The sequence below is a fragment of the Perognathus longimembris genome, chromosome 16 (assembly GCF_023159225.1).
Source record: "Perognathus longimembris pacificus isolate PPM17 chromosome 16, ASM2315922v1, whole genome shotgun sequence".
Lineage (NCBI taxonomy): Eukaryota > Metazoa > Chordata > Mammalia > Rodentia > Heteromyidae > Perognathus > Perognathus longimembris.
In genome coordinates this window covers 3653842-3675960 of record NC_063176.1, presented here as the reverse complement: position 1 = coordinate 3675960, position 22119 = coordinate 3653842, and the positions used below count along the sequence as shown (strand labels likewise).

The 22119-nt window shown below is 37.5% G+C and overlaps 1 protein-coding gene across 1 annotated transcript; it reads left to right on the top strand.

The window, feature by feature from the left end:
- Window positions 1–1113: 1113 nt before the first annotated feature.
- Window positions 1114–21268, top strand: Amtn (amelotin). Its single transcript, XM_048364860.1, is given in 9 exon segments — window positions 1114–1167; window positions 4590–4673; window positions 5626–5691; window positions 6589–6678; window positions 9765–9800; window positions 11117–11143; window positions 13517–13790; window positions 19012–19057; window positions 21121–21268. Coding segments are annotated over 9 exon segments (825 nt in total).
- Window positions 21269–22119: the final 851 nt, after the last annotated feature.

The following is a 22119-nucleotide window of genomic DNA, read 5'->3' as shown; positions in this document are numbered from 1 at the left end:
TATAATGTTTAAAAAATATCCTATGAAGAAGAGCCGAAGATCAAATCACAGATAACCTTCCATGCCAAATCCTGACACAGTTCATCCTGGATTTGGTTGCAGCAGTTGTTAAACAGACTCCACACACACCTGAACGTTGGGTCTCTGGAGCCCTACAGATAGCCCTTGGCAGGTGTTCTTTATTGTTGTTGTTTGGGGTTTTTATTGTGTGTGAAAGAAACAGCGGATTCCATGATTTTGCTTATGTTTTATAGCATCACTTCTGGCTATTTGAAATGGGAGCAAGCTATTCAACATGTCCAAAAGGCACTTTGGCACCATTAACTGAAATTTAAAACATACATACCTTTTAATATAGGATTGCTAGTAATAACACCTACAGAAACATTCTCACATGTGCAAAAACATTTTATGAAGATGTTCACTGTAATACTTTCATAATTATAAAATAAAATAGTAATGGATTAAGTGTCCATAACAAGGAAAAGGTAATTTAATGGCTGTTGAATAAATGAAATTTATCTTTGTTTATTTACATATAAAGTTCATTCTTGTTAAAAAATAATAAGGCAAATTATAGAGGAATATATGTAAGAGGTTTACATTTCTTATATAGAGACTGGCCTGTATGCTTGTGTTTTGAGTTTCATGTTTATTCTCATATGATAAAGCAAGTAGTTTGGGGAAACAGATGGCGGTAAAGAAGTATTTTAATTTTTTATTGTCTGCACTTTTTTAAACTACACTGAAATACCTTCCAGGCAACAGGTAGACATTGGGTAATATTATGTCTGCAGCTAATAACCCACCTAATGAAGTGTTGGGAAATGGAAGAAACCAAATGATTTCACCGACAGCTAAGTCCTGATTGGTTTCTCATGTGGCCGATCTCCCAGAGCTGAGTTTAAATTCCTTTCAAATCATCAAAAGACAAATTCTTTTAACCAGAGTAAACTAGAGAAGTCATCTGGATTTTGAATATCATTTCATTTGTACGTTTTGCCTCGTGAAACAAAGGTAACATAATTGACCGTCTTTTAAGTAGAATGTTCATGTAAAACAAAAGAGTAAAAGAATAACACTGTTTTGTTCTTCTAGGTAGCAACTTGAAATATGAAGACTACTATTCTGCTGCTTTGTCTTCTAGGATCAACTCAGTCACTGCCAGTAAGTATAATATGTTTATTTTATGTTCTAAATATCCTCAGCAATTTCTCAGACTTTCTCTCTTTCAAATTCCCATCAGAACTTACTCTACTCTGTATTCTAGTTTTTTAGGTTTCTGATTCAAGTTTTCAAGGCAAAGATAAACTAATCAAGTGTTCTTATCTGAATATTTTGCATTTCTTAAAATGCATTCATTCTTATCTTGGCCAAGCAGAAGTATAGGAATTAAAGACAAAAGAACCTCATATCATATTTACTTAAAACTATATATATATTGGGGTTTTTGTCTAAAAAGAAGTTAAGGTTTTTCATTGCCACTAGATATGTCTCATGGCTAAAGAGGTAAACTAATTTTTCTAATGGAAAAGACCAAACATGTAGATTACATGAACTCTAAGGAGACGACCAAATTCTGTGAGGCCAAAACTACATTACAAAGGAGCCAATGCTTCATGCACGATAGGCTTTTGAAAGGTTTCATGTTCCACCATTATCTCTGTTGTCCTCCATTATTTTGCAAGCAGAAATAGGTGGTTTGGAAATCTGAGAGGACTTCCCTTTGCTCAAAATGCTTGAGTACAGACTTAGAAAATTACAAGAGATTTGCTATGATATAGCAAAAAAAAAAAAAAAAACTATTGAACCTCCAACTCACTTGATAGCTTCTGTAGCCATCACTACCATCAACAAATATTTACTGAAAGCTCTGTGCCAAATATTTTACTAGAGACTGAGGAACCAATCATGAAAGTGAGAGATAATCCCTCATAATGTTCACAAAAATCTCAAGTATTAATCAAGTAAAAGGAGTATCAGTGATTAACTCTGGAAAGAAAGGGTGAGCTGATGGAAGGACGGAACTAAATATGAATGACCAATCTCCTTCTTCCGTTATACACACGCATGTCCTCACGGAAAGACACTATTTATAAGAACTTAGTTTTTAAAACAAAACACAGAGCAGGGCACCGATGGCTCATACCTATAATCGTAGCTACTCAAGAATCTGAGATATGAGGATCGTGGTTCGAAGCCAGCTGGAGCAGGAAAGTCCATAAGACTTTTTTTTCCCCCCAACCATGAGGCTTGAACTCTGGGCCTGGAGCTGTCCTTGAGCTCTTTAGCTCAAGGCTAGCACTCTACCACTTGAGCCATGGTGCCACTTCTGGTTTTTCTGTTGGTTAATTGGAAATAAGAGTCCCACAGCCTTTCCTGCCCTGGCTGGCTTTGAACCTCGATCCTCAGATCTCAGCCTCCTGAGTAGCTAGGATTACAGGTGTGAGCCACCGGCGCTGGGCTTCCATGAGACACTTATCAATAAACAGAAGTGTTGTTATAGCTCCAAGTGGTAGAGTGCTAGCCTTAAGTGAAAAAGCTCAGGGGCAGCACCCAGGCCCTGAGTTCAAGCCCCCAAAATCGCCACAGGGAAAAAAATTAAAAGCACCATAAGAAATTTTTTTTTTTGTAAAACAGATATTTTATTTCACTGAATAAATTTACCAAAAAGCTCTAGCACATTTTAAACTCAAAGTAAATAAAATTTTGCAGCAGCCTAGCTCTCATGAAAAGGAGACTAATGAGTAGGATATGGGCTAATGAGGATTGCTAGCAGCAACGGTTAGCCAGCGGGTTAGACAGTGAACTATCTGTTCGGTAAAAAAAAAAAAAAAGTATATCAAATAAAAGATCAAGGGATATGAACAAGGTGTTTTATGCAAATGAATTTTTGGATTATAAGGAGGGGGAAGAACTCACAACAACCTAGTGATTATTGTCAATAGATCAAAAGCTTGAGGATGAGCGACAGAAGGCAAATTCTGTAAGTGCAAAGAAAGGAGATACGATAAATCAAAAGTCACAGGAAATAGATGACCTAAAAAGCTAGGATATCTTTTTTTTCCTGGTGGTCTTGAGCATTTGAAATCAGGGTCATTTGCTTGGCTAGGTTAGCATTAATTCTGTCAACCAATTTGTTTAGTGCCTACTGTTTTCTAGACACTGATCTACTTGGGATGTATCAGTAAATAGAACAGCATTTCTATCCTTGTGAAGTTTATATTTAGAAAGAAGGAAATGGTAAGTGATAACAATTCTGAATCTGCAGATTACAAACATGTTAAAAGGTGATGGACACTACAGAAAAGGGGCACACGATAGTGTTAGATGAGGGAGTGGACCTGTAGAGTACATACTGGACAGGGGGCAGGTTACATATTGGGGCAAGTAGTGGAGATGGATCCAAGAAGGTGAATTCAAGACAAACATAAAGCAGATAAGGGAGTAAACTGACCCGTAGAAAAACGTACCAGTCAGAGACAAGTGGGGGTGAGACAGACCCTGGGCAAGCGTGGGCTGTATTTACCCCCAGAAACAGCCAAGAGTCTGATGAGCCGGACCACAGTGAGAGAGGACGCAGTGGAAAGGAAGTCAGAGCGTGTTAGAGGCGCAGAGCTCCAGCTGTCGCTATTGGGTGACTCTGGCTTTTACCCTTGGTGAAACTGGTCATTTGTGGCCCTCGGCTAAAAAAAAGACTGTTTTCTAAGGTTCACACTAGCTGCTGTGTTTACAATAGATTGTAGTGAATAAAAAGATTTATTCACGGGCTATGTGCCCTCCTCTTCTTAAATCTGAAACTAGAGACTTCCAAGGATCGGCAAGGCAAACACTCCTCTTGCAGTTAAGAGGGGGGAAATACAAAGAGAATCAAGCGTTAGAGCTAATCCAGAGGACAGTCAAGATCACACCAGGATTAGACTAGTACCAGACAGGGCCACTCCTCCCTATTTCTTGGATGCAAGCAAGAACAAAAGCAGATCAGCCTCTTCAGGGACGATACCCACTACAGGAAGCCTAGCGTTCTTACCATGTCACCTTGGGCAGATTAGTTGGCCTCTCTCATCGATAAGACAAATTTAGTCAAAAATCACATGGCAAGCAAAGACATTTTTACCCCTAAAGTCAATGATTCTTAATGTACTAAGAAAATACTCGGGACAGAAAAGTGAGTGAATTTTTAACACTGAATTAACATGTCAAGCATAAGGCAAATGTGGGAACCTTCATAAAAATGAATTTGTCAGTTTAACTCAAACATTGAGAAAGAACAAATGTGAGAAGAAATCAGGATGTAGAGTTTATCCTAAATGCCCCAGCAAAGATGTCACAGGAAATAAATGGGAGCCAAAGATCACCACTAGAAATCCCTTGAGCCCTGATACAACCTTTCCTGTACAAAGCCCCTTTTGATCTAGCATTTTTCCATTTTACAATTTCACTTCCTACAATGAACAACATATTTCAAGAATTCGAACTGGAGCTTAAAGACATTTTTACATTTGAGGCAATCTTTTACCTTCTAGACATAAATAAGGATAAAACTTCAAGCATATTTTTCTTTGATCAAATATTTGTATTCACAGAAGCAACCTAACCCCACTTTGGGATATCCTCCAACAAAACCAACTCCAGAGCAGGTGACGCTACTGAACCAACAGCAATCACATCAGGTAAGCATCCAAGAGTAAACAAGACTTTAATCCAGCTTTTAAGATGAATGGATTTTTTTAAATCAAGTTTTACACAGTGTCATAACTGAGTAAGAGAGCGAGACTTCCTTTTGGGAAGAATGAAAGATGTAAATACGTTTCTATTTCCCCCTTTTTTTACTAAAATAAGCAAAGCATTATTCTCTTTCCTTTTGTATGAATAATAATTTATTTTAGCAACTAAATCTAGTAAACTTTGAAAAGCAGTAACAACATCTATTGACAAACTTTCAATACCTATATTCATGAGATACTATGACATATTTTATGTAATATTTCAAGGAATAGAAGAGAGTCTGAGGTAATCTATCAAAATAACTGCAGGTTTCCTACTGGTTTTAAATTCCATTGTTTCTAATAAGGTATATGCTGCTTCAAAATCTGTTCCTTCAAACATACTTAGTTTTGAGAATCAAATTATCTCTTAGTTCCTATGCTCCTCCCTTCTAACCTTTCTCTGCTACAAAGAATCTTTATATACATCAACACTTGATGAAATATTGTAGCCAAATAATACTATAGCCTAATAGTCTCTTTTTGTTTAATGGTCACTCAAGTCAGGAGCCAATATCTTTCCTTCAGGTACCTGCAACTTAGACAATCTGGAGAGATTCTTTAGGAAAAAGAAGACAAAATTTGTATGTGAATATTTTATAATAAAATTAAAAGAGTAATTCTGTTGATAAATACCATAACTTGACCCACTCCTAGAACACTTGCCAGAACCACAAAAAACAACAATAAAGCCTACTAGAACAATTCAAGTGTTATGACAGGTGGAAGCTTCATCTTCATTACTCTAACAGTAAACACATCTCTGACAAGAGTAGACATTACTTGAGGATGTCTACTATTGACAGAGTAGTAGTAATGTACACCTACCTAATAACACACCAATTTCAATGTCCTGCAGGTCTTCCCTTCTTTAAGTCTAATACCATTAACACACTTGTTCACCCTGGGGTCAGATCTGCAACTGGTAAGTACTCTTTTATATCACTTTAATGCCTGTGAAACATAATATCTGATGTTGAGGATGAAGGAAGGCAAGAAATTGGAAATTTCCATGTACATGTGCAAACATACACTTATTCAAGGTAAAGAGGGAAGCAAGAGCCAATCCATCCTCAAAAAGATTTTAGTAAATTAATTGATCTAATTTCTCAAGTCTTCCTCTTCAGTCATCTTCTTGTCATGTTCTCAAAGTTCTCCTCCCCCCTCTCAAAGTTCCTGCCCTCTTTCCTTATTTGATACCCCTAAGTCCCCACATCCACATAAAAACTATAATCACTATATCACCCCCAAAAAACAAACTATAAGATAGGATAGATGTCTTTGGTCTTTGCATCAAGTGTCTATTGAGTTTAATCTATTTAAGGATGGAGAATACATTACTGATTAAAGTATATTTTTCCAGTGCTCAGATTTAGATACATTATTACTCATGTTCCAGATTAGATACTTTATTCTTCACCCTGCAATTTTCATGGAAATACCTATGAAAAAATGTACTTCTACCAAAAAAAAAAAAAGTACCAGGAAAATTCCCAGAGCCATTGATGTTTTAGACAGAAAGGCAAAACAGAGGGGAACAAAACTATGTAATTTTCAAAGAGCTTGAGCTAGTTGCCATATAATAATTTGATATGGAAAGTAAAGTAGTAATGAAACCTGTTCATTTTTCCAGATAAAACAAATGTGTGGATTTTTCTCTGCGTCTAATTACGTATACACTGGAATCTTGTGTATTTACGTTTAAAATCCTCTCTTTAAATATATTTTTAATTTACTAAACATGTATCGTGGATCGTAGTATTGTGGATGTTCAAATACACACACAAAAAACCATAATGAAAATCTTTTCATTGCCTTGCAGCTCAATCATGCCGCCGGAATAGCACCGGGAACACACACGCTCCCATTGACCCTGGGCGCCTTGCAGGGGCAACAGCAGCTACAATCACAAGTAAGTTGAACTGCTGGACTTCATGCTATCATTAGATAACACTGCTCACAGGTGAAGCTTTTAAGGTTGAAAACACACACACACACACACACACACACACACACACACACAGAATGAGAGGAAATAAGATTTATTGCATTCTAGTATAGTCTGCTTTCTATTCAAGACTTTCAGGAGAGAGTTAGATGCTATTCTACACATTCTTAAAAGGTTTTCTTAGTGAACTAATTGACGAATTTCTTAAGCACTGACTTCTTCAATCCCTCTCACCTCTTTTCTAAGCTTCTGACGACTTCTCCCATCATACCTTCTTTGATGCTACCTACAACACAAGCAAGGTCATACCTACAAAATAATTTAACACTAAAGTTCATCTTCAGCAAATGTATTCTTTCACATACCTCTTCAAAAAAAAACACAACACAGGAACTCCAAGAGATTTCTACTTACTTTTTTGTTTTGTTTTTTTTGGCCAGTCCTAGGCCTTGAACTCAGGGCCTGAGCACTGTCCCTGGCTTCTTTTTGCTCAAGGCTAGCACTCTGCCACCTGAGCCACAGCGACACTTCTGGCCGTTTTCTGTATATGTGGTGCTGAGGAATCGAACCCAGGGCCTCATGTATACGAGGCAGGCACTCTTGCCACTAGGCCATATTCCCAGCCCCTCTACTTACTTTTTGGAAAGTCCTTTTATACTGAGATAAAAACAACATATTTAAGATAATATCCCTTCTTTGGAAGTATTTGCACTTTAATATTAATGTTAATAAAATCTTAACTACCCTTCCCCTCCCTAATTTAGTTAAAACGTATATACAATACCCAGGGTAGCAAAATCAAATACAATGATAACAGGGGATAAACTATAGGAAAGAAAAAGGAAATAATTTCACAACGTACATTAAAAGTAACAACAATGAAAAACCTCTTGTTTCCATATCTTGGAGTTCATTTTGCTTTGTATCATCTTATGTGATCATATGCACATAGCTATCGAGCTATTGAGATCCTCTGCTAGGACTATCCTAGACACACACTAATTATTACCGACAAGAGAAACCATGGAATCTACGTTTTTTTGGGTCTGGCTCACTTCACTTCATATGATTATTTCCAAGTTTCTCTGTTTCCTTACAAATGGGGCGATGCCATTCTTTCTGATGGAAGCATAGAATACCATTGTGAATATGTACCACATTTTCTTGATCCATTCATCTACTGAGTTTCTCTTAAAGAAGAAATTTGAATTTTATTTTCTCTCCATTCCTAAGAATCCTTTCCCTGACAGTGTCCCATCACCACCTTGAAAGTTAGTCAGATGTCGTGATTGTTGTTTTCAACCTGCTTGGAAGATGAGCTTTTAACAAAGGTATATGGAGTTTTTTGTATGTTGGTCTAATGATTGCTTCTGTACCAAGTGTTTGGGGAAATAAGAAGGTTAAGAGTCTATTTCATAAGATTTTCATATCCTCTATGTTAATAAGTATTAAATTAAAAGTCCCGTCTTCATAACTTTTCTGACATGGTGACTTTTCAATAAAAAATGAAAATAAATCTTAAAGGTCCTAGTTTTTTTTAATGATTTCTAGGTTTGTTTTAAGAGTAATAGGAAATACCATAGCATGCTCATATTTCACCCATTCTCATGTACAAATCCCTAACATTTGCCTAGTTATCAGTGACCACAGAATTATTTCTCACCTAGTTCTAAAAGCTCTGGTGATGCCAATAATTACTGAGAAATATCTCCTATAGCTTTCTACCAGTGCTCTATCTTTAAGCAAAATATTTAGACAACTATTAGGAGAATAAGTGCAAAATGCTCTAAAAAAAAAAAAACAGACATGGCTTCAAATATCAATTGCATGTTTTTAACAACATGTTCCAATGTTTCTTAAATAAATGTATGAAGTTACATAGAAAAAGTTTGAAGGATATACAAAATAAGAAAAGGGGTCATCTTGAGTTTTGTAAATGATAAATATTTTATATTTCCTTAGGATTCATGTTGTTTTAACAGTGAGATTTTTGCACAGTCGTATATATGTGTGTATGATAATATTTGTCTTGCTATATTAATAACCTAAACTCTTAATTGTGCACAAAAATGAGATATCAAGAGAATGAGATTTTAAAATATGAATAAAAATTATTTTAATAAATTCATTTTATTACCTTTGAGTAGTTGTACAAGACGGTTTTAAGCCCACATGTCTGTTTGTGACTACCATGCATCTTGATCTACGTCACCCCGCCCACCAGTCTCCCCAATCTGTCCCAATTCCACCCATCCCCTTGCTATGGGATTCCATTTTCACACGTGTACAATGAATGTCACGTCTGTATTTTCCCACCCTTCTCTCTCCATCCATCTTCCCCAGTTTCTTGAACCCTCTTCTCTGGCAAAACATGTCATACATGTTAATGTGTCTCCTGAGACACCATATAAAATGAATCTTTCGCTTTTTATTATCTTTCTTCAACAAATTTTCAGTATGGAGAGCATATTTACTTTTTCATTTTTTTTTCTTCAAAATAAGAATTCTGAGTTTCAGTAACCCTCCCAAGGGTTCACCCCAGGGACTAAACAACCTCCCACTAGGCCCCATCTCTTAAAGGTTCTACCACCTCCTAATAGTGCTACAGTCTGAGGACCAAGTATTTAACATGTAGACTCTTCAAGGATAGTCATCCAAACCACAGCATCATCTAACGTGGCTTCCAAATGTATGGCTTCCTTCTAAACGTACTGCTTCAGATGAGTTCTGAAATCTCTTTAGCTGTAGTCTTTCTACACACTGGATGAGTCCCAAATCACACCGAGCTCTGTGGACCTACCTCTATGATTCCTCATGATCCATTAGTAACAATTGTGGCTTAAACAAATGCTGCCTCCTTTGAGGAAGAGCGCCATCGTTATAGCACATTCTAGAACTCGTTTATATAATACATTTTAATTATCTTTACATGGCTGTATGAGCGATTTCAACTTAGCATCAGTTTGTGAGTGCAATGCAGCGTTCATCGATGTCACGCCACAATCCTCTTTAAATATATTCGTAGTTAATTTTCCTCTCTTTCTATTCAGATGTTGCCAATTATTGTGGCATCACTTGGAGCCCAGGTAAGATTATTTCAATAATATTTTAATTGTAAATTACCTTGTTATAGAACATTAACCTTGCCAAAGTCACCACCTAGTCACAAGTTTCTAACTTGTTTTGCACTCTATGGCCCCTGATGATAACAAAAGCTAATAATACCTGAGTACTGTCTATGTGCCAATTGCAGTTCTAAGTACTTTACATATATTGTTTCATTTAACATTGAAAAATCTCTTGCAGACATCATTTTATATCAAATATAAAGATAAGTAAGTAGAGATTTATAGCCACTCAGTTCTAGACACAGCTTTTGTAAATGGTTTAGGAGATTTCTTTTTAATCTCAAATATTTTTTAACAATGCATCTCTTTTCTAAAAATGCTCAAATACTTCATGTCCTTCTTACTTTTGTGAAAGTAATTCGTAGGGTCAATCAAGGTCAATATTCACATTGGGTGACAGCTTTCACTCCTAGAACCACAATCAAATATAAAATTCCCTTAAACTCCTAGTTCCACATTTTGGACCATATCCCAAGGAAGCAATCTGAACTACAGCAAAGGTTCATGAGCAGTGTGTTCATCAAAATAATATTTATAGTAGAGAAAAATGCAGGATATAATTGTCTTCTGCAGTACTTGGGCTTGAACTCCAGACCTTGCATTGGCTCAACCACTTGAACCAAGTCCCCAGCCCTTTAGCTTTAGTTATCTTTTGTATAGATTCTCCAGCTTTTTGCTTGAGCTGATGATGGTTCAAGATCTTCAATGGCTGGGATTACAGGCTTGAGCCACTACCTCCTGGTTCCTTGAGATAGCATCTAAGTAATGTTTTCCATCAGCGTAACCTTGAACTTTAATCTTCCTGTCTCAAAGTAGTTAGGATTACAGCTTTGAGCTACATACGCCCTACTCCGATATACCTTAAATTTAAGAACAAGAAAATAGTTCAATAAACAACAAAATAAGAGCAAAAACTATATGACTATACAAAATTATGTTCATTAAATTGTCAATAATACAGTTAAGTGATTACTATCGAATACTAAAAGAAAAGACGAGAACTCATATGAGTAATAATTTCTATTACATAAAATATGAAATATACCAAAAACAAATGGAAAAAGTTCATAAGCCGTAAATGGTTGGATTTTTGTCTTTTTTCTCTATTGCTCTGCATTCTCCAGGTTTGCACCAATGTTCTTCTGTCTCTTAATAACAAAAATGCAAAAAAAAAATCTCTTTTTAATATTGAAGTTTTTGATTTGTGTTATATAGATCTTGCCTTTATGACATTAAATTTGTGCAATACCTTGTGTTTATCATTTTATTTTTAGGGTGCTATCCTGAGCTCAGAAGAACTGGTAAAAACAATTTTATCATTATCATTAAATTCTGTTCATTTTCACCACAATGAGTTCTGTCCTCTCATAGTCTCTCTTGACAACAATTCCTGACTCTGATATACATGTCAATAAGCTAAATATTTTTATACATCCTTGAATTAGATTATTCTTTCTCTAAGTTCTTTATCTTTCTCCAGCCACTCTTTCATTAACTTGACCTAGCATTGATTTTTTTTAATGTCTTACCATTAGATTCAAATGTTCAGAGATTTAACTTCTTTTTTTCTTTTCTTTTTGCATGTCCTGGGACTTGAACTCAGGGCCTGGGCTCTGCCCTTGAGCCTCTCTGTGCTTAAAGTTAGCACTCTACTACTTGAGCTACAGCGCCACTTCCAGCTTTTTCTGTATATGTGGTACCGAGGAATTGGGCCTAGGGCTTCATGCATGCTAGGCAAGCACTCTACCACCAAGGCACATTCCCAGCCAGATTTAACTTTTTTTTTTTTTTTTTTTTTTGGCCAGTCCTGTGCCTTGGACTCAGCACTGTCCCTGGCTTCTTCCCGCTCAAGGCTAGCACTTTGCCACTTGAGCCACAGCGCCACTTCTGGCTGTTTTCTGTATATGTGGTGTTGGGGAATCGAACCCAGGGCTTCATGTATATGAGGCAAGCACTCTTGCCACTAGGCCACATCCCCAGCCCCCAGATTTAACATTTTCTAACTTTATACTTATTAAAACTTAGAATCATATACTTCTGAAGTATGTGCATACACAGGCTAGTATAATATCGATGCTTATTGTTATAAAGAAAATATGTGTCTAGCATCTGAGAGTTATGAATGAACTCCTTAGTAGACTTGAGTAGCTTGAAAGAAGAATTTAAATAAATTTCCTATTACCATTAGTAGGCACTTCTGCACCATAATTCATAAGCATGTTTAGATAGAGCAAATTGCTTGAATTAACATGATATTTAAACATGACAATACAAACAAGAAACTCATGCAAAATATAGAGATATTTTTATTATGAAAAGGTATATATTTGCTATGTTGCCCGTACAAAATAATCAAGTTATAGGTGTAGTATCTCTTTTGTCAACAGTAATAGAGTAGGAATAGAAAGACTAGATTATTATCCAAACAGGTATAAACTACATCAATGATTTTCAAACTGATTTGTTGTTGTTTAGCACACAGCAACAATTACATTTTGGATGCAGCTTGAAAATATACATGTGTACACACACACACAACCTTATGAAACAATACTTACTCTTACTTTATGGACTGCACTCTATTATAGTTTCCTCTGTTTACTTTTTTTAATTTATTTATTTCTTTATTGTCAAAGTGATGTAGAGAGGGCTTACAGTTTCATAGTGTAAGGCAGTGCGTACATTTCTTATCCAACTTGTTACCTCCTCCCTCATTTTCCCCCTCCTCCCTCGCCCCCCCTCGCTTTTCCCCCTCTCCACTTCTCTCCCCCTCATGAGTGATACAGTTGGTTTACAGCATATAGTTTCATAAGTATTGCTGTTGCATTGCTTTGTTTTTTATCCTTTGTCTCTCGATTTTGATGTTCTCCTTCCCTTCCCTAGTTCCAATACACGTCTCACTCACTTTTCTGGCAAAATATGAGTGTCATAATTCTCAGTTTCAAAGTTCCTATACTACACTCGACTTCTGTCTCATCCAGCCTAAGTCTCGTGCTGGTTTCAGCATTTCTTCAGTCTAAAACAATGTTCCCCAAACTCCAGTCTTGGCCCACCAACTCGGGATGACTTTAAGAACTAAAATTCAGACCTACACAATCAGTATCTCTCTAACAATGCAAAACTCCAAAAGAGAGTTCCTTCGGCAAGCTCCAGAGCACAAAAATGGCTGAAGGGCCAAGAGAAATATTTCTGCCTTGATATTCCAATGCCTTTGAAAAATACATGGAAATAAACTCTAAAGAACCTGCATCATGTGAATCATGATTGGTTAATTGACTTGAGTTTCAAAAAGTAAGTTTCAACAACTGTTAGTCCCTTAAATTCTTTTTTTAAACTTTTATGGGCAAAAAAAAAGTTACATTTTTGATCAACATCGGAGATAGAGTTTTATCATCACTGTGTGGATTTTCTGCCTAGGTATCGCCTTCAGATAATAACAAATTAGACATCATTTCTTTTTCCAAGACTTGTTTTCTCTTTCTGAAGAAAATGGAGCCCATCAGACAATCCCGATAAAGAAACCAGCACCAGGCTTTGCTCTAGCAAGGGAGGTCAGTCCTCTCGGGAAGTATCTCCTCCATCCTGACATTCCTACTCCACCTTGCTAGACTGGTCAACTGGCCTTGAAATGTGTTCATTTTTATTTTACTTTCCATTTCCTTCCCTCTTTCTAGCCGCTGGCCTCACAAATCTTCACGGGGCTCCTCGTCCATCCCTTGCTCCCTGGAAACATCTTGCCCACCAGCCAAACTGGGGCTACTCCAGGTGCCCAGGATGGAGTCTTTCCTGCAGGCCAAGCAGGAGCGAAACCTGCCATGCAAGGAACCACAGAGGGCCACGTCTCAACTCCCAGTGTCACAGATGATGACTTGGGAGGAACAACCCCCGCAGGCGTCCGGAGGGGCACGCACACCACTGTGGAAGAAACCACTGCAGACTGATCAAATAGTAAGTCCTCCCATCCTGGAAACGGCCCCTCTGCCATGAAAGAGAGCTGCCTTGCCTTGACAAAAACAAAGCCTAGTGACATCATGGAGCAGTGTTTACTCACTCACAGTTGACTCTCTTCACAGTTGTGAAGGAAAGTCTTTATAGACAATTTTATTCTAACCTACTAAGAATAAAGAGCAACATGAAATTGCATTCTTGGAATGCAATTTCTTGCACCGCAACTTGCAATGCAAAGTGTTTACTCCTACGAGTGACAGGAAATTAAACAATAGTGTCATGTAGTATAAGGTCAACATTTATTAACTACTTAGGTTGGAATGAGCCATAGAACTTCCTAAAATAATCGTAGACGCAGCTACTAGCAAAGGTCATCATGGGCTACAATTAGAAGCGTCAGAAAGACGCATCTGCATTCCCCACAGAGAGACAAAGAAATATAGCAAAAATAAGCTTCTCAAATACCAAGTAGCAAAACAAGTGTTTTTAACAAACAAGTGTAAGAGTATTCAGGTAGAAGAGAGAACTTCATTCCGTGGAACTGCTGGCCTGCTTGCTGCTAAACCCAGGTCCATGCCACAGGCCAGAGAGCAAGCCACTCGGTGGCTGCCTTATCTGGAGAGGTGTGTCCAGGTGGGATAGGATGTAACCTCAAAGAAGGGGGAGGTAACTGCCCCCAGGGTGCCAGCTACCTAGGTAACAGCATTTAAACCGGCAGGGGCATCTGCATAGAGCCCTACTGGAGGAAGACCTTACAGGAGGTACGTGAGCCACATAGGTTTAGATTAAAAACAAGATGGTTCGATATATTCATATTTCTGAAAATAAAACTTGATCCCAAGATTTTTTCAAGAAGTTTTCAAACGTTTAAACTCAACATGCCTTCATCTACATTTAAGAGATATTTTTGTTTTCTTCCAGGAACTAAGCAAAGTATCTGAAATGTCTTCACCTAGACAACTTTCGATTTGCTGATATACGAGCATCTTTTTAAGAACTCCTACGATGGGATAGATTGAGACACACAGAACAGTCTCCGAATAAATTCTTAAATTATCTGAAAACTTGATTGCAATTTCAGGAGAAAAAAATTAAATGTAGAAAATACTAACTTCTGAAGAATAGTAATTCAATGTATTTGTCTTTGAAACGCTATGATATGCTTACAGTATGGAAACCACGTGCATTAAAACATATTTTGAAAACTGATTCTTTTCTTTCTTGGAAATAGACGAAAAATGGATGACTTGGAAAATGTGTTTCCTTGAGAAAGTTCCATGCCACACTAGATCCAGGAGAGGACAGTCCACAAAATGACAAATGTCAGTCTCCTTACAACTACTTCAAGACCCACTCTTCCATAAGAGTCACAATTTTTATTTTATTTATTAATATTTTTTTGCCAGTCCTGAGCCTTGAACTCAGGGCCTGAGCACTGTCCCTGGCTTCTTTTTGCTCAAGGCTAGCACTCTGCCACTTGAGCCACAGCACCACTTCTGGCCATTTTCTGTATATGTGGTGCTGGGGAATCGAACCCAGGGCTTCAAGTATACGAGGCAAGCGCTCTTGCCACTAGGTCATATCCCCAGCCCCCACAATTTTTATTTTCCATTACCAAATTATTTTGACCATCTATAACACAATATTCTTAAGTTGCTTGTTCTTAAGTTGCTTTAAAATCCTTAGTGATTATGGCATTTACTGTTTAGTTTTTGTATATTTGACAGTCATAGGCATTGATTTAAAAAAAAAAGTAATCACCAAAACAAATATTCTTGCTGCATCTACTTAAAAGGAAAAAACTTTTTTCTGATCAAAATATATAACTCAGACCACTGCAGTATACCCAGAATGAAAAACATAAATATAAATTACTGTAGATTTCTCAAAAAGGAAAAATATTTCTCATCATATGAATTTGTCCCCATCAGTATGGAGCACATTTAAATACACAATGAAGTATATTGCACATCAACTTTTTCACATGATTAAAGATTTACTGATGGTTAAAGATTATCATCTCTTGTTTCAGATTTGCAGAATCAAAATGAAATAGACAGACAGATAGGCAAGTTTTCCAGTAAATTAGATTCAATCTTCCAGAAATTTCCACTAATGACTAAAGAGTCATGAACAAATTTTCTAAGTAGCATTCTATTACATTTTTTCTTCAGGTCCTCGTTTTTCTTATCTGTAAAATGGAGGAATAGCCTATCGTAGGGTTAATCCTCTTACCTATTAAAAGGTAATCCCTATCAAAGTCAACGTAAATACATAATGACTAGTCAACGCCAAATCACTACAAACATTAATTTTCTTCTTAATCCCCTTCAAACCAGCTGGCCCAGACTCACTCTCTCCTCCCTAAATTCCAATATACATATCTTCACAACAGTAGTAACGTGCTGCACTTTATTTGTTTTGGTGTGTAATTACCACTTAACCAACTTAAATCAATTGTGCTCCATAGGTGATATGCTACTGCTGGAATAACCTGGAAACTTTCCATGGGCTATAGATAGGTGAATGGTTTTAAGAGCTCAGTTTCTACATTCAACTCCTACATTCCTACTTAGCTAAAACATGCCTGCCTTAAAGTATGTTCTCCTTTGCATCCTCTTCCCTCACAGACACTCTTTTCCCATCTCATGAAAGACCTGTGTGTCATTTGTCGTTGATCTTCTTGTAGGTATTGCTCTGTGATAGAAAACTTCAGAACATGCGACAAATGAGGAATTGGAAATACTGATGCCTTCCTTATAATGAGAATGATCTTTTGCAGCTGGGGTGGCTTGTAGTTCTTAGTTTTCAATAAAATTGAATAAAAACATGGTGATAGTGTCAGGTGACTAATCACTACAAATAATTTTGATGATAAAATTAAAACTACATAAGAGCTAGGTGCCTACAGCTCCCACCTATAATCCTAGCTACTTGAGAGGCTGAGAGGAATAGCACCACATAAACAGAAAATTCCAGAAGTGGCGCCATGGCTCAAGTGGCAGAGTGCTAGCCTTGAGCAAAAGAAGTGCCCAGGGACAGGGCTCAGGCCCTGAGTTCAAGCGCCAGGATTGGACAAAAAAAAAAAAAAAAAGAGTCAGCATGAAAGGCCATTAAAAATGCATTCTCAGTCTTCCGTTCTGTTCCATTGGTCCTCAGGCCTGTTTCTGGGCCCATATGAAGCTTTTATACTATAGAGAAATAAGCATGTGATTCCTGACCTTGCTCCTGTTGATGCGGTGGATTATGTTAATTGACTTGCATATATTGAACGAGCTTTGCATCCCTGGAATGAATCCAGTTTGATCATAGTGTATAATATTTTTGATGACTTGTTGAAGTCAATTGGCCAGAATTTTGTTGAGATTTGCATGGATGTTTATCAAGCAAATGGGTCTATAGTTCTCTTTCCCTGATGAGTCCCTGTCTGGTTTGGGGATAGGATTATACTAGCACCAAAGAATTTGTTTTGTAGTGAACTTTTACTCTCAATTTTGTTGAAGACTTTGAGGAGTGTTGGTGTGAGTTCTGTTTTAAAGGCTTCATAGAATTCCGCTGTGAAGCAGTGGATCACAAGAGCCCAATAACTATACCCTATGAACACATAAGATGATGCTAAGTGAAATGAACTCCATGTTATGGAAACGATTGTTATATCACAGTTGTAACTACTTTCAACGTCCCATCTGTATCTGTAGCTCCTATTATTGATAATGTTCTTGTATCACCTTCCTATGGTTGTACCTACCCTATCTCTGTAATCTTATCTGAGTATATTGGAAACCATGTATACTGGTATTAGAACTAGGAAATTGAAAGGGAATACCAAAATTGAGAGACTCAGGGTAAAAAAAGAAAAAGAACTACAAAAGCAATACTTGCAAAACTGTTTTGTCTAAGTGAACTGAACACCTCATGGGGGGAAAGGGAAAGGGGGAGGAGGGAGGGGGGAATGAGGAACGAGGTAACAAACAGTACAAGAAATGTATCCAATGCCTAACGTATGAAACTGTAACCTCTCTGTACATCAGTTTGATAATAAAAATTTGAAAAAAAAAGAATTCCGCTGAGAATCCACCTGGACCTGGGCTTTTCTTGGATGGGAGATCAGTTATTGCAGTTTCTATTTCGTTGCTGGATATGGGTCTATTTAGTAAGTTTAAATCTTCCTGGTTAAGTTTGGGCATATCAATTTTTGCTAGGAATTTGTCCATTTCTTCCAGATTCTCAAATTTGTTTGCATATAGATTTGCAAAATAGTTCCTTATTATATTCTGGATCTTGGCTACTCAATCTTTGATAAAGGATCTACAAAATTAAGATGGAAGAAAGACACCATCTTCAACAAATGGTGCTGGCAAAATTGGTTCAACACCTGTAACAAACTAAAACTAGATCCTTATATCCAAATAGCAAAATCAATTCCAAATGGATCAAAGACCTTGAAGCAAATCAGATACCCTGAAAACACTACAAGAAAGAATAGGAGAAATACTTGGGCTCCTTGGCACAGGACGAAACTTCCTCAATAAAGGCCCAGAAATGCAACAAATCAAAGAAAGGTTGGACAAATTGGATTGCATCAAACTTCAGAGCTTCTGCATGGCAAAGGACATAGCTTGCAAGAAAAACAGAAAGCTCACAGTCTGGGAGAAGACCTTTACCAGTCATACAACAGACAAGGCCTCATATCTTAAATATATGTAGTACTCAAAAAATTAAATTCCTCCAAAACAGATCATCAAAGAACCAACAGCCCCTGTCCCTTGGCTTTTTTTGCTCAGGGCTAGCACTCTACCACTTCAGCCACAGCGCCACTTCCAGCTTTTCTTGTTTATGTGGTACTGAGGAATCGAACCCAGGTTTCATGCATGCTAGGCAAATACTCTACCACTAAGCCACATTCCCAGCCCGATTTGGTAATTTTCTTTTTCCCTCCTCATCCTGGAGATTAGTAGATACCAAAAATAATGAAGCGGGGAGGGGACATGGGAAAAATGAGTAAGGGGGTAACAATTTGACAAGAAATATACTCCCTTATGTATGTGACTGTAACCCCTCTGTACATCACCTTGATAATAAAATTAAATTAAAAATAAAAAAGTAACGAAGTGCATATGATGATATAAAATAATACTTCTGGAAATGAACTTCAGAAAATAAAAACAAGAGGTTTTTTATTGCTATTATTGTTTTCTTTTTGTCTTGTTTGTTCATTCAGCTGTCTTTGAGAGGGTAGGAGCATCACAGACATGGACGGACAAAGGGTGAGCAAATGCAGAGCTGTACTTAGACACTCTGTTGAAAATGAACTGTATAACTTGTGGGTGGGAATGAGAGGAAAGAACAGAGAGCGTCAGGGAAATGTACTGTGTACCTGACTTAATGTAACTGAACCCTTTGGACATCACCTTTATAATCACAGTAAAAAAAAAATCGATACCAAAAAATGCAACAGGGCTGGGAATGTGGCTTAGCAGGAGAGTGCTTGTCTAGCATGCGTGAAGCCCTGGGTTCCATTCCTCAGCACCACATACACAGCAAAAGCCACTTGGCTCAAGTAGTAGAGTGCTAGCCTTGAGCAAAAGAAGCCAGGGACAGTGCTCAGGCCCTGAGTCCAAACCCTAGGACTGGCAAAAATAAATGAATGAATGAATGAATTGAATAAATAAATAAATGTAACAAAGCGGAGCTTGGAAAGGAGGTAAGAAGCAGTCCACCTCAGCAGTATGAAAACCTGGCAAAGCGTCTCACAGACTCTCCATGCACAGGACAAGAGCTCTTCAATCAACCACAGCAATGACAAGTTTCTTTAGAATTCTGTGACAAAAAGAATATGAGGCTCTAATCCAATCTAGCAGCCGTGAGAAAGATTTAAACCCAAAGACACTGTTTTCCTACTGTGAAGCGCAAAACATCATTTCCATTAAAGATATATAAAGTGATGTTTATTGAAATGAACTCCAAGAAATGGAAACAAGGTATTTTGCTTGATGTTTTGGGGTGTGTGTTTTCTCCTTTTCACAGTTTTTGACTTCTGTACCTTTTGTCTTGTATGTAAGTTGACCTAGCTGGGGAAAGGGAAGAAAGCACAGACATGGTGGACAGAGGCGGCTGTGGTACTCACCAGACACGATGTTGAAGATGAACTGTACGACTGGGAGGGAAAAACTGGGAGGAGAGGAGAGAAGAGGTGACACTGTTCAAGAAGAAATGTCCTCATTAACTGTAATCTCATCACCACCTTGACGATAAACATAAATTTTCCAAAACAATGCAAGAACTCTTTTTTGGAAGAATTCTTATTTTTAATAACCAACAAAGATGAGCACTTGACTACTACTTAGGGGGAGCTATCTTCAGGTTGCAAAACGGGATCTGTCTTGAGGAACTTTTTTGAACATTGCACAAAAACTGTGTGTGCTTGATCAGCTGATATAAAATTGCTTAATAATGTGTCGTTCTTTTTTACCCTCTTCTACTCCAAAATTATAGTTCCAGATAAGAAAAATCTATATACTATATAAGTAAATATGTGTAAAAGTACACGTTTCTTTATCACACAACTCAAGTCAGACTTCATGTCAGCAAACTTCACTTGGTTAAATACCAATCATGTATTCTCTCCATACCCAGTCTGGCCTGCAACCTGGAATTATGGTCTCATTTGTCTTGTAAAAGAATGTCTCGTCAAGCTAACTGAAGCTACCTATGCCAATGCAACTTCAGGAACATGCTTAGGAAGCACCTAGCCCTTCCAAGCAAGTCACTACTAGATGAGTCCGCGGAAATGTATAATCTTGTAGTCTGGCACCTGATCAAGTCTGTCTTGAGGACAACAGTAAGCACATTTAACTTTCTAAGTAGTGACAAATTATTTTAAGTGTTTTAAAGAAGTCAGCACGCCCATACCTGTGCAGTTCATAGTACGCACAGGACACATTCAAAACGAAATCATCTTCCTTCATATTCTTTCTATAATTTCTCTGTTTGTTAAGGATTCCAACACATTTTATGTCAACTAAGCTCAGAACCATCCTTTTTGCTGCCCTCTTCCTCCCATCAAATACAGTCGGATTCAAATCTTCTCCATGTCTGCTTTAGACAATATTTGGGACTCTAGTAATATTAGCACTCTAGAATACTGTTAGAATACAAAAAAGCCTAATTATTCAAATAAACTCTTAAGATGAGAAAATTACCTTCTTTTTTCTCATTACACTGTTTAATAAAAATTTCATATTGAAATAGGCGTGAGTACCATTCAGGTCAAACGTAGTATGTTGAAATGAAATGAATTCAGTTACGTTTTTACCATTTTTTGATGTAGCTGCGAGAACACGAAAGTGCATTTGAAGATCGCATCTGTGACTTACGTGGTACTTCCTTTCCACTGCTGTTTGAAAATACAGCTGTATAAAGCTGCAGAGAGTCGTGAAGCACAAGCTCTGTTTATCGTGAGCTGGGAAGCAGAATGAGCCCCCCGCACCTGCACAGTCAGTCATGGAATCAGGCTGCCCCACTCTCATACTGAGCTCTCTGTACTCCCTGGTGTCGCCAAACGACACACCGCTTCCCTTTCTCCCTGCCTCTCTCCTTCCTTTCTTCATTCTCTCCTTCCTTTCCCCCTTTCTTTTTTTTTAAACTTTATTTTCAAGGCGATGTACAGAGAGGTTACAGTTATATACGTAAGGTAGGAAGTACATGTCTTGTCAAACTTGTTACCTCCTCCCTCATTGTTTCTCCCACCCTCTCGCCTCCCCAATCCCCCTTCCCAAGTTATACAGTTGGCTTACAACATATTGTCTTGTAAGGAAAATTATCTTCTTAAAGGCCATGTAGTCTCATAGAAGTAGGACAGTAGAGGGCTGGGAAGGTGGCTTAGCGGTGGAGTGCTTGCCTAGCGTTCATGAAACCCTGGGTTCGATTCTCCAGCACCACACAAACAGAAAAAGCTGGAAGTGGCGCTGTGGCTCAAGTGGCAGAGTGCTAGCCTTGAGCAAAAAGAAGCCAGGGACAGTGCTCAGGCCCTGAGTCCAAACCCCAGGACTGGCCAAAAAAAAGAAGTAAGACAGTCCAATATATAGAAACAAACCAAAAAAATGCAGTGAGTGAATGAATAACTGGATATCTCATTAAATCTTAGAAGAAAAATATAAATTCTAACAATTCTAAATAACGAAAGATCATCCTAAATGCTCTTTCTTTGGAACTTTTCCCTTACCTGCTTTTTGTGTTATTTTTGTATTTATTTCTAGGTAGATTTAAATTTTATGTCATTAGATTACCATTTTAAAATTCATTCCATTTTTTTCATGTCTTTGAACAT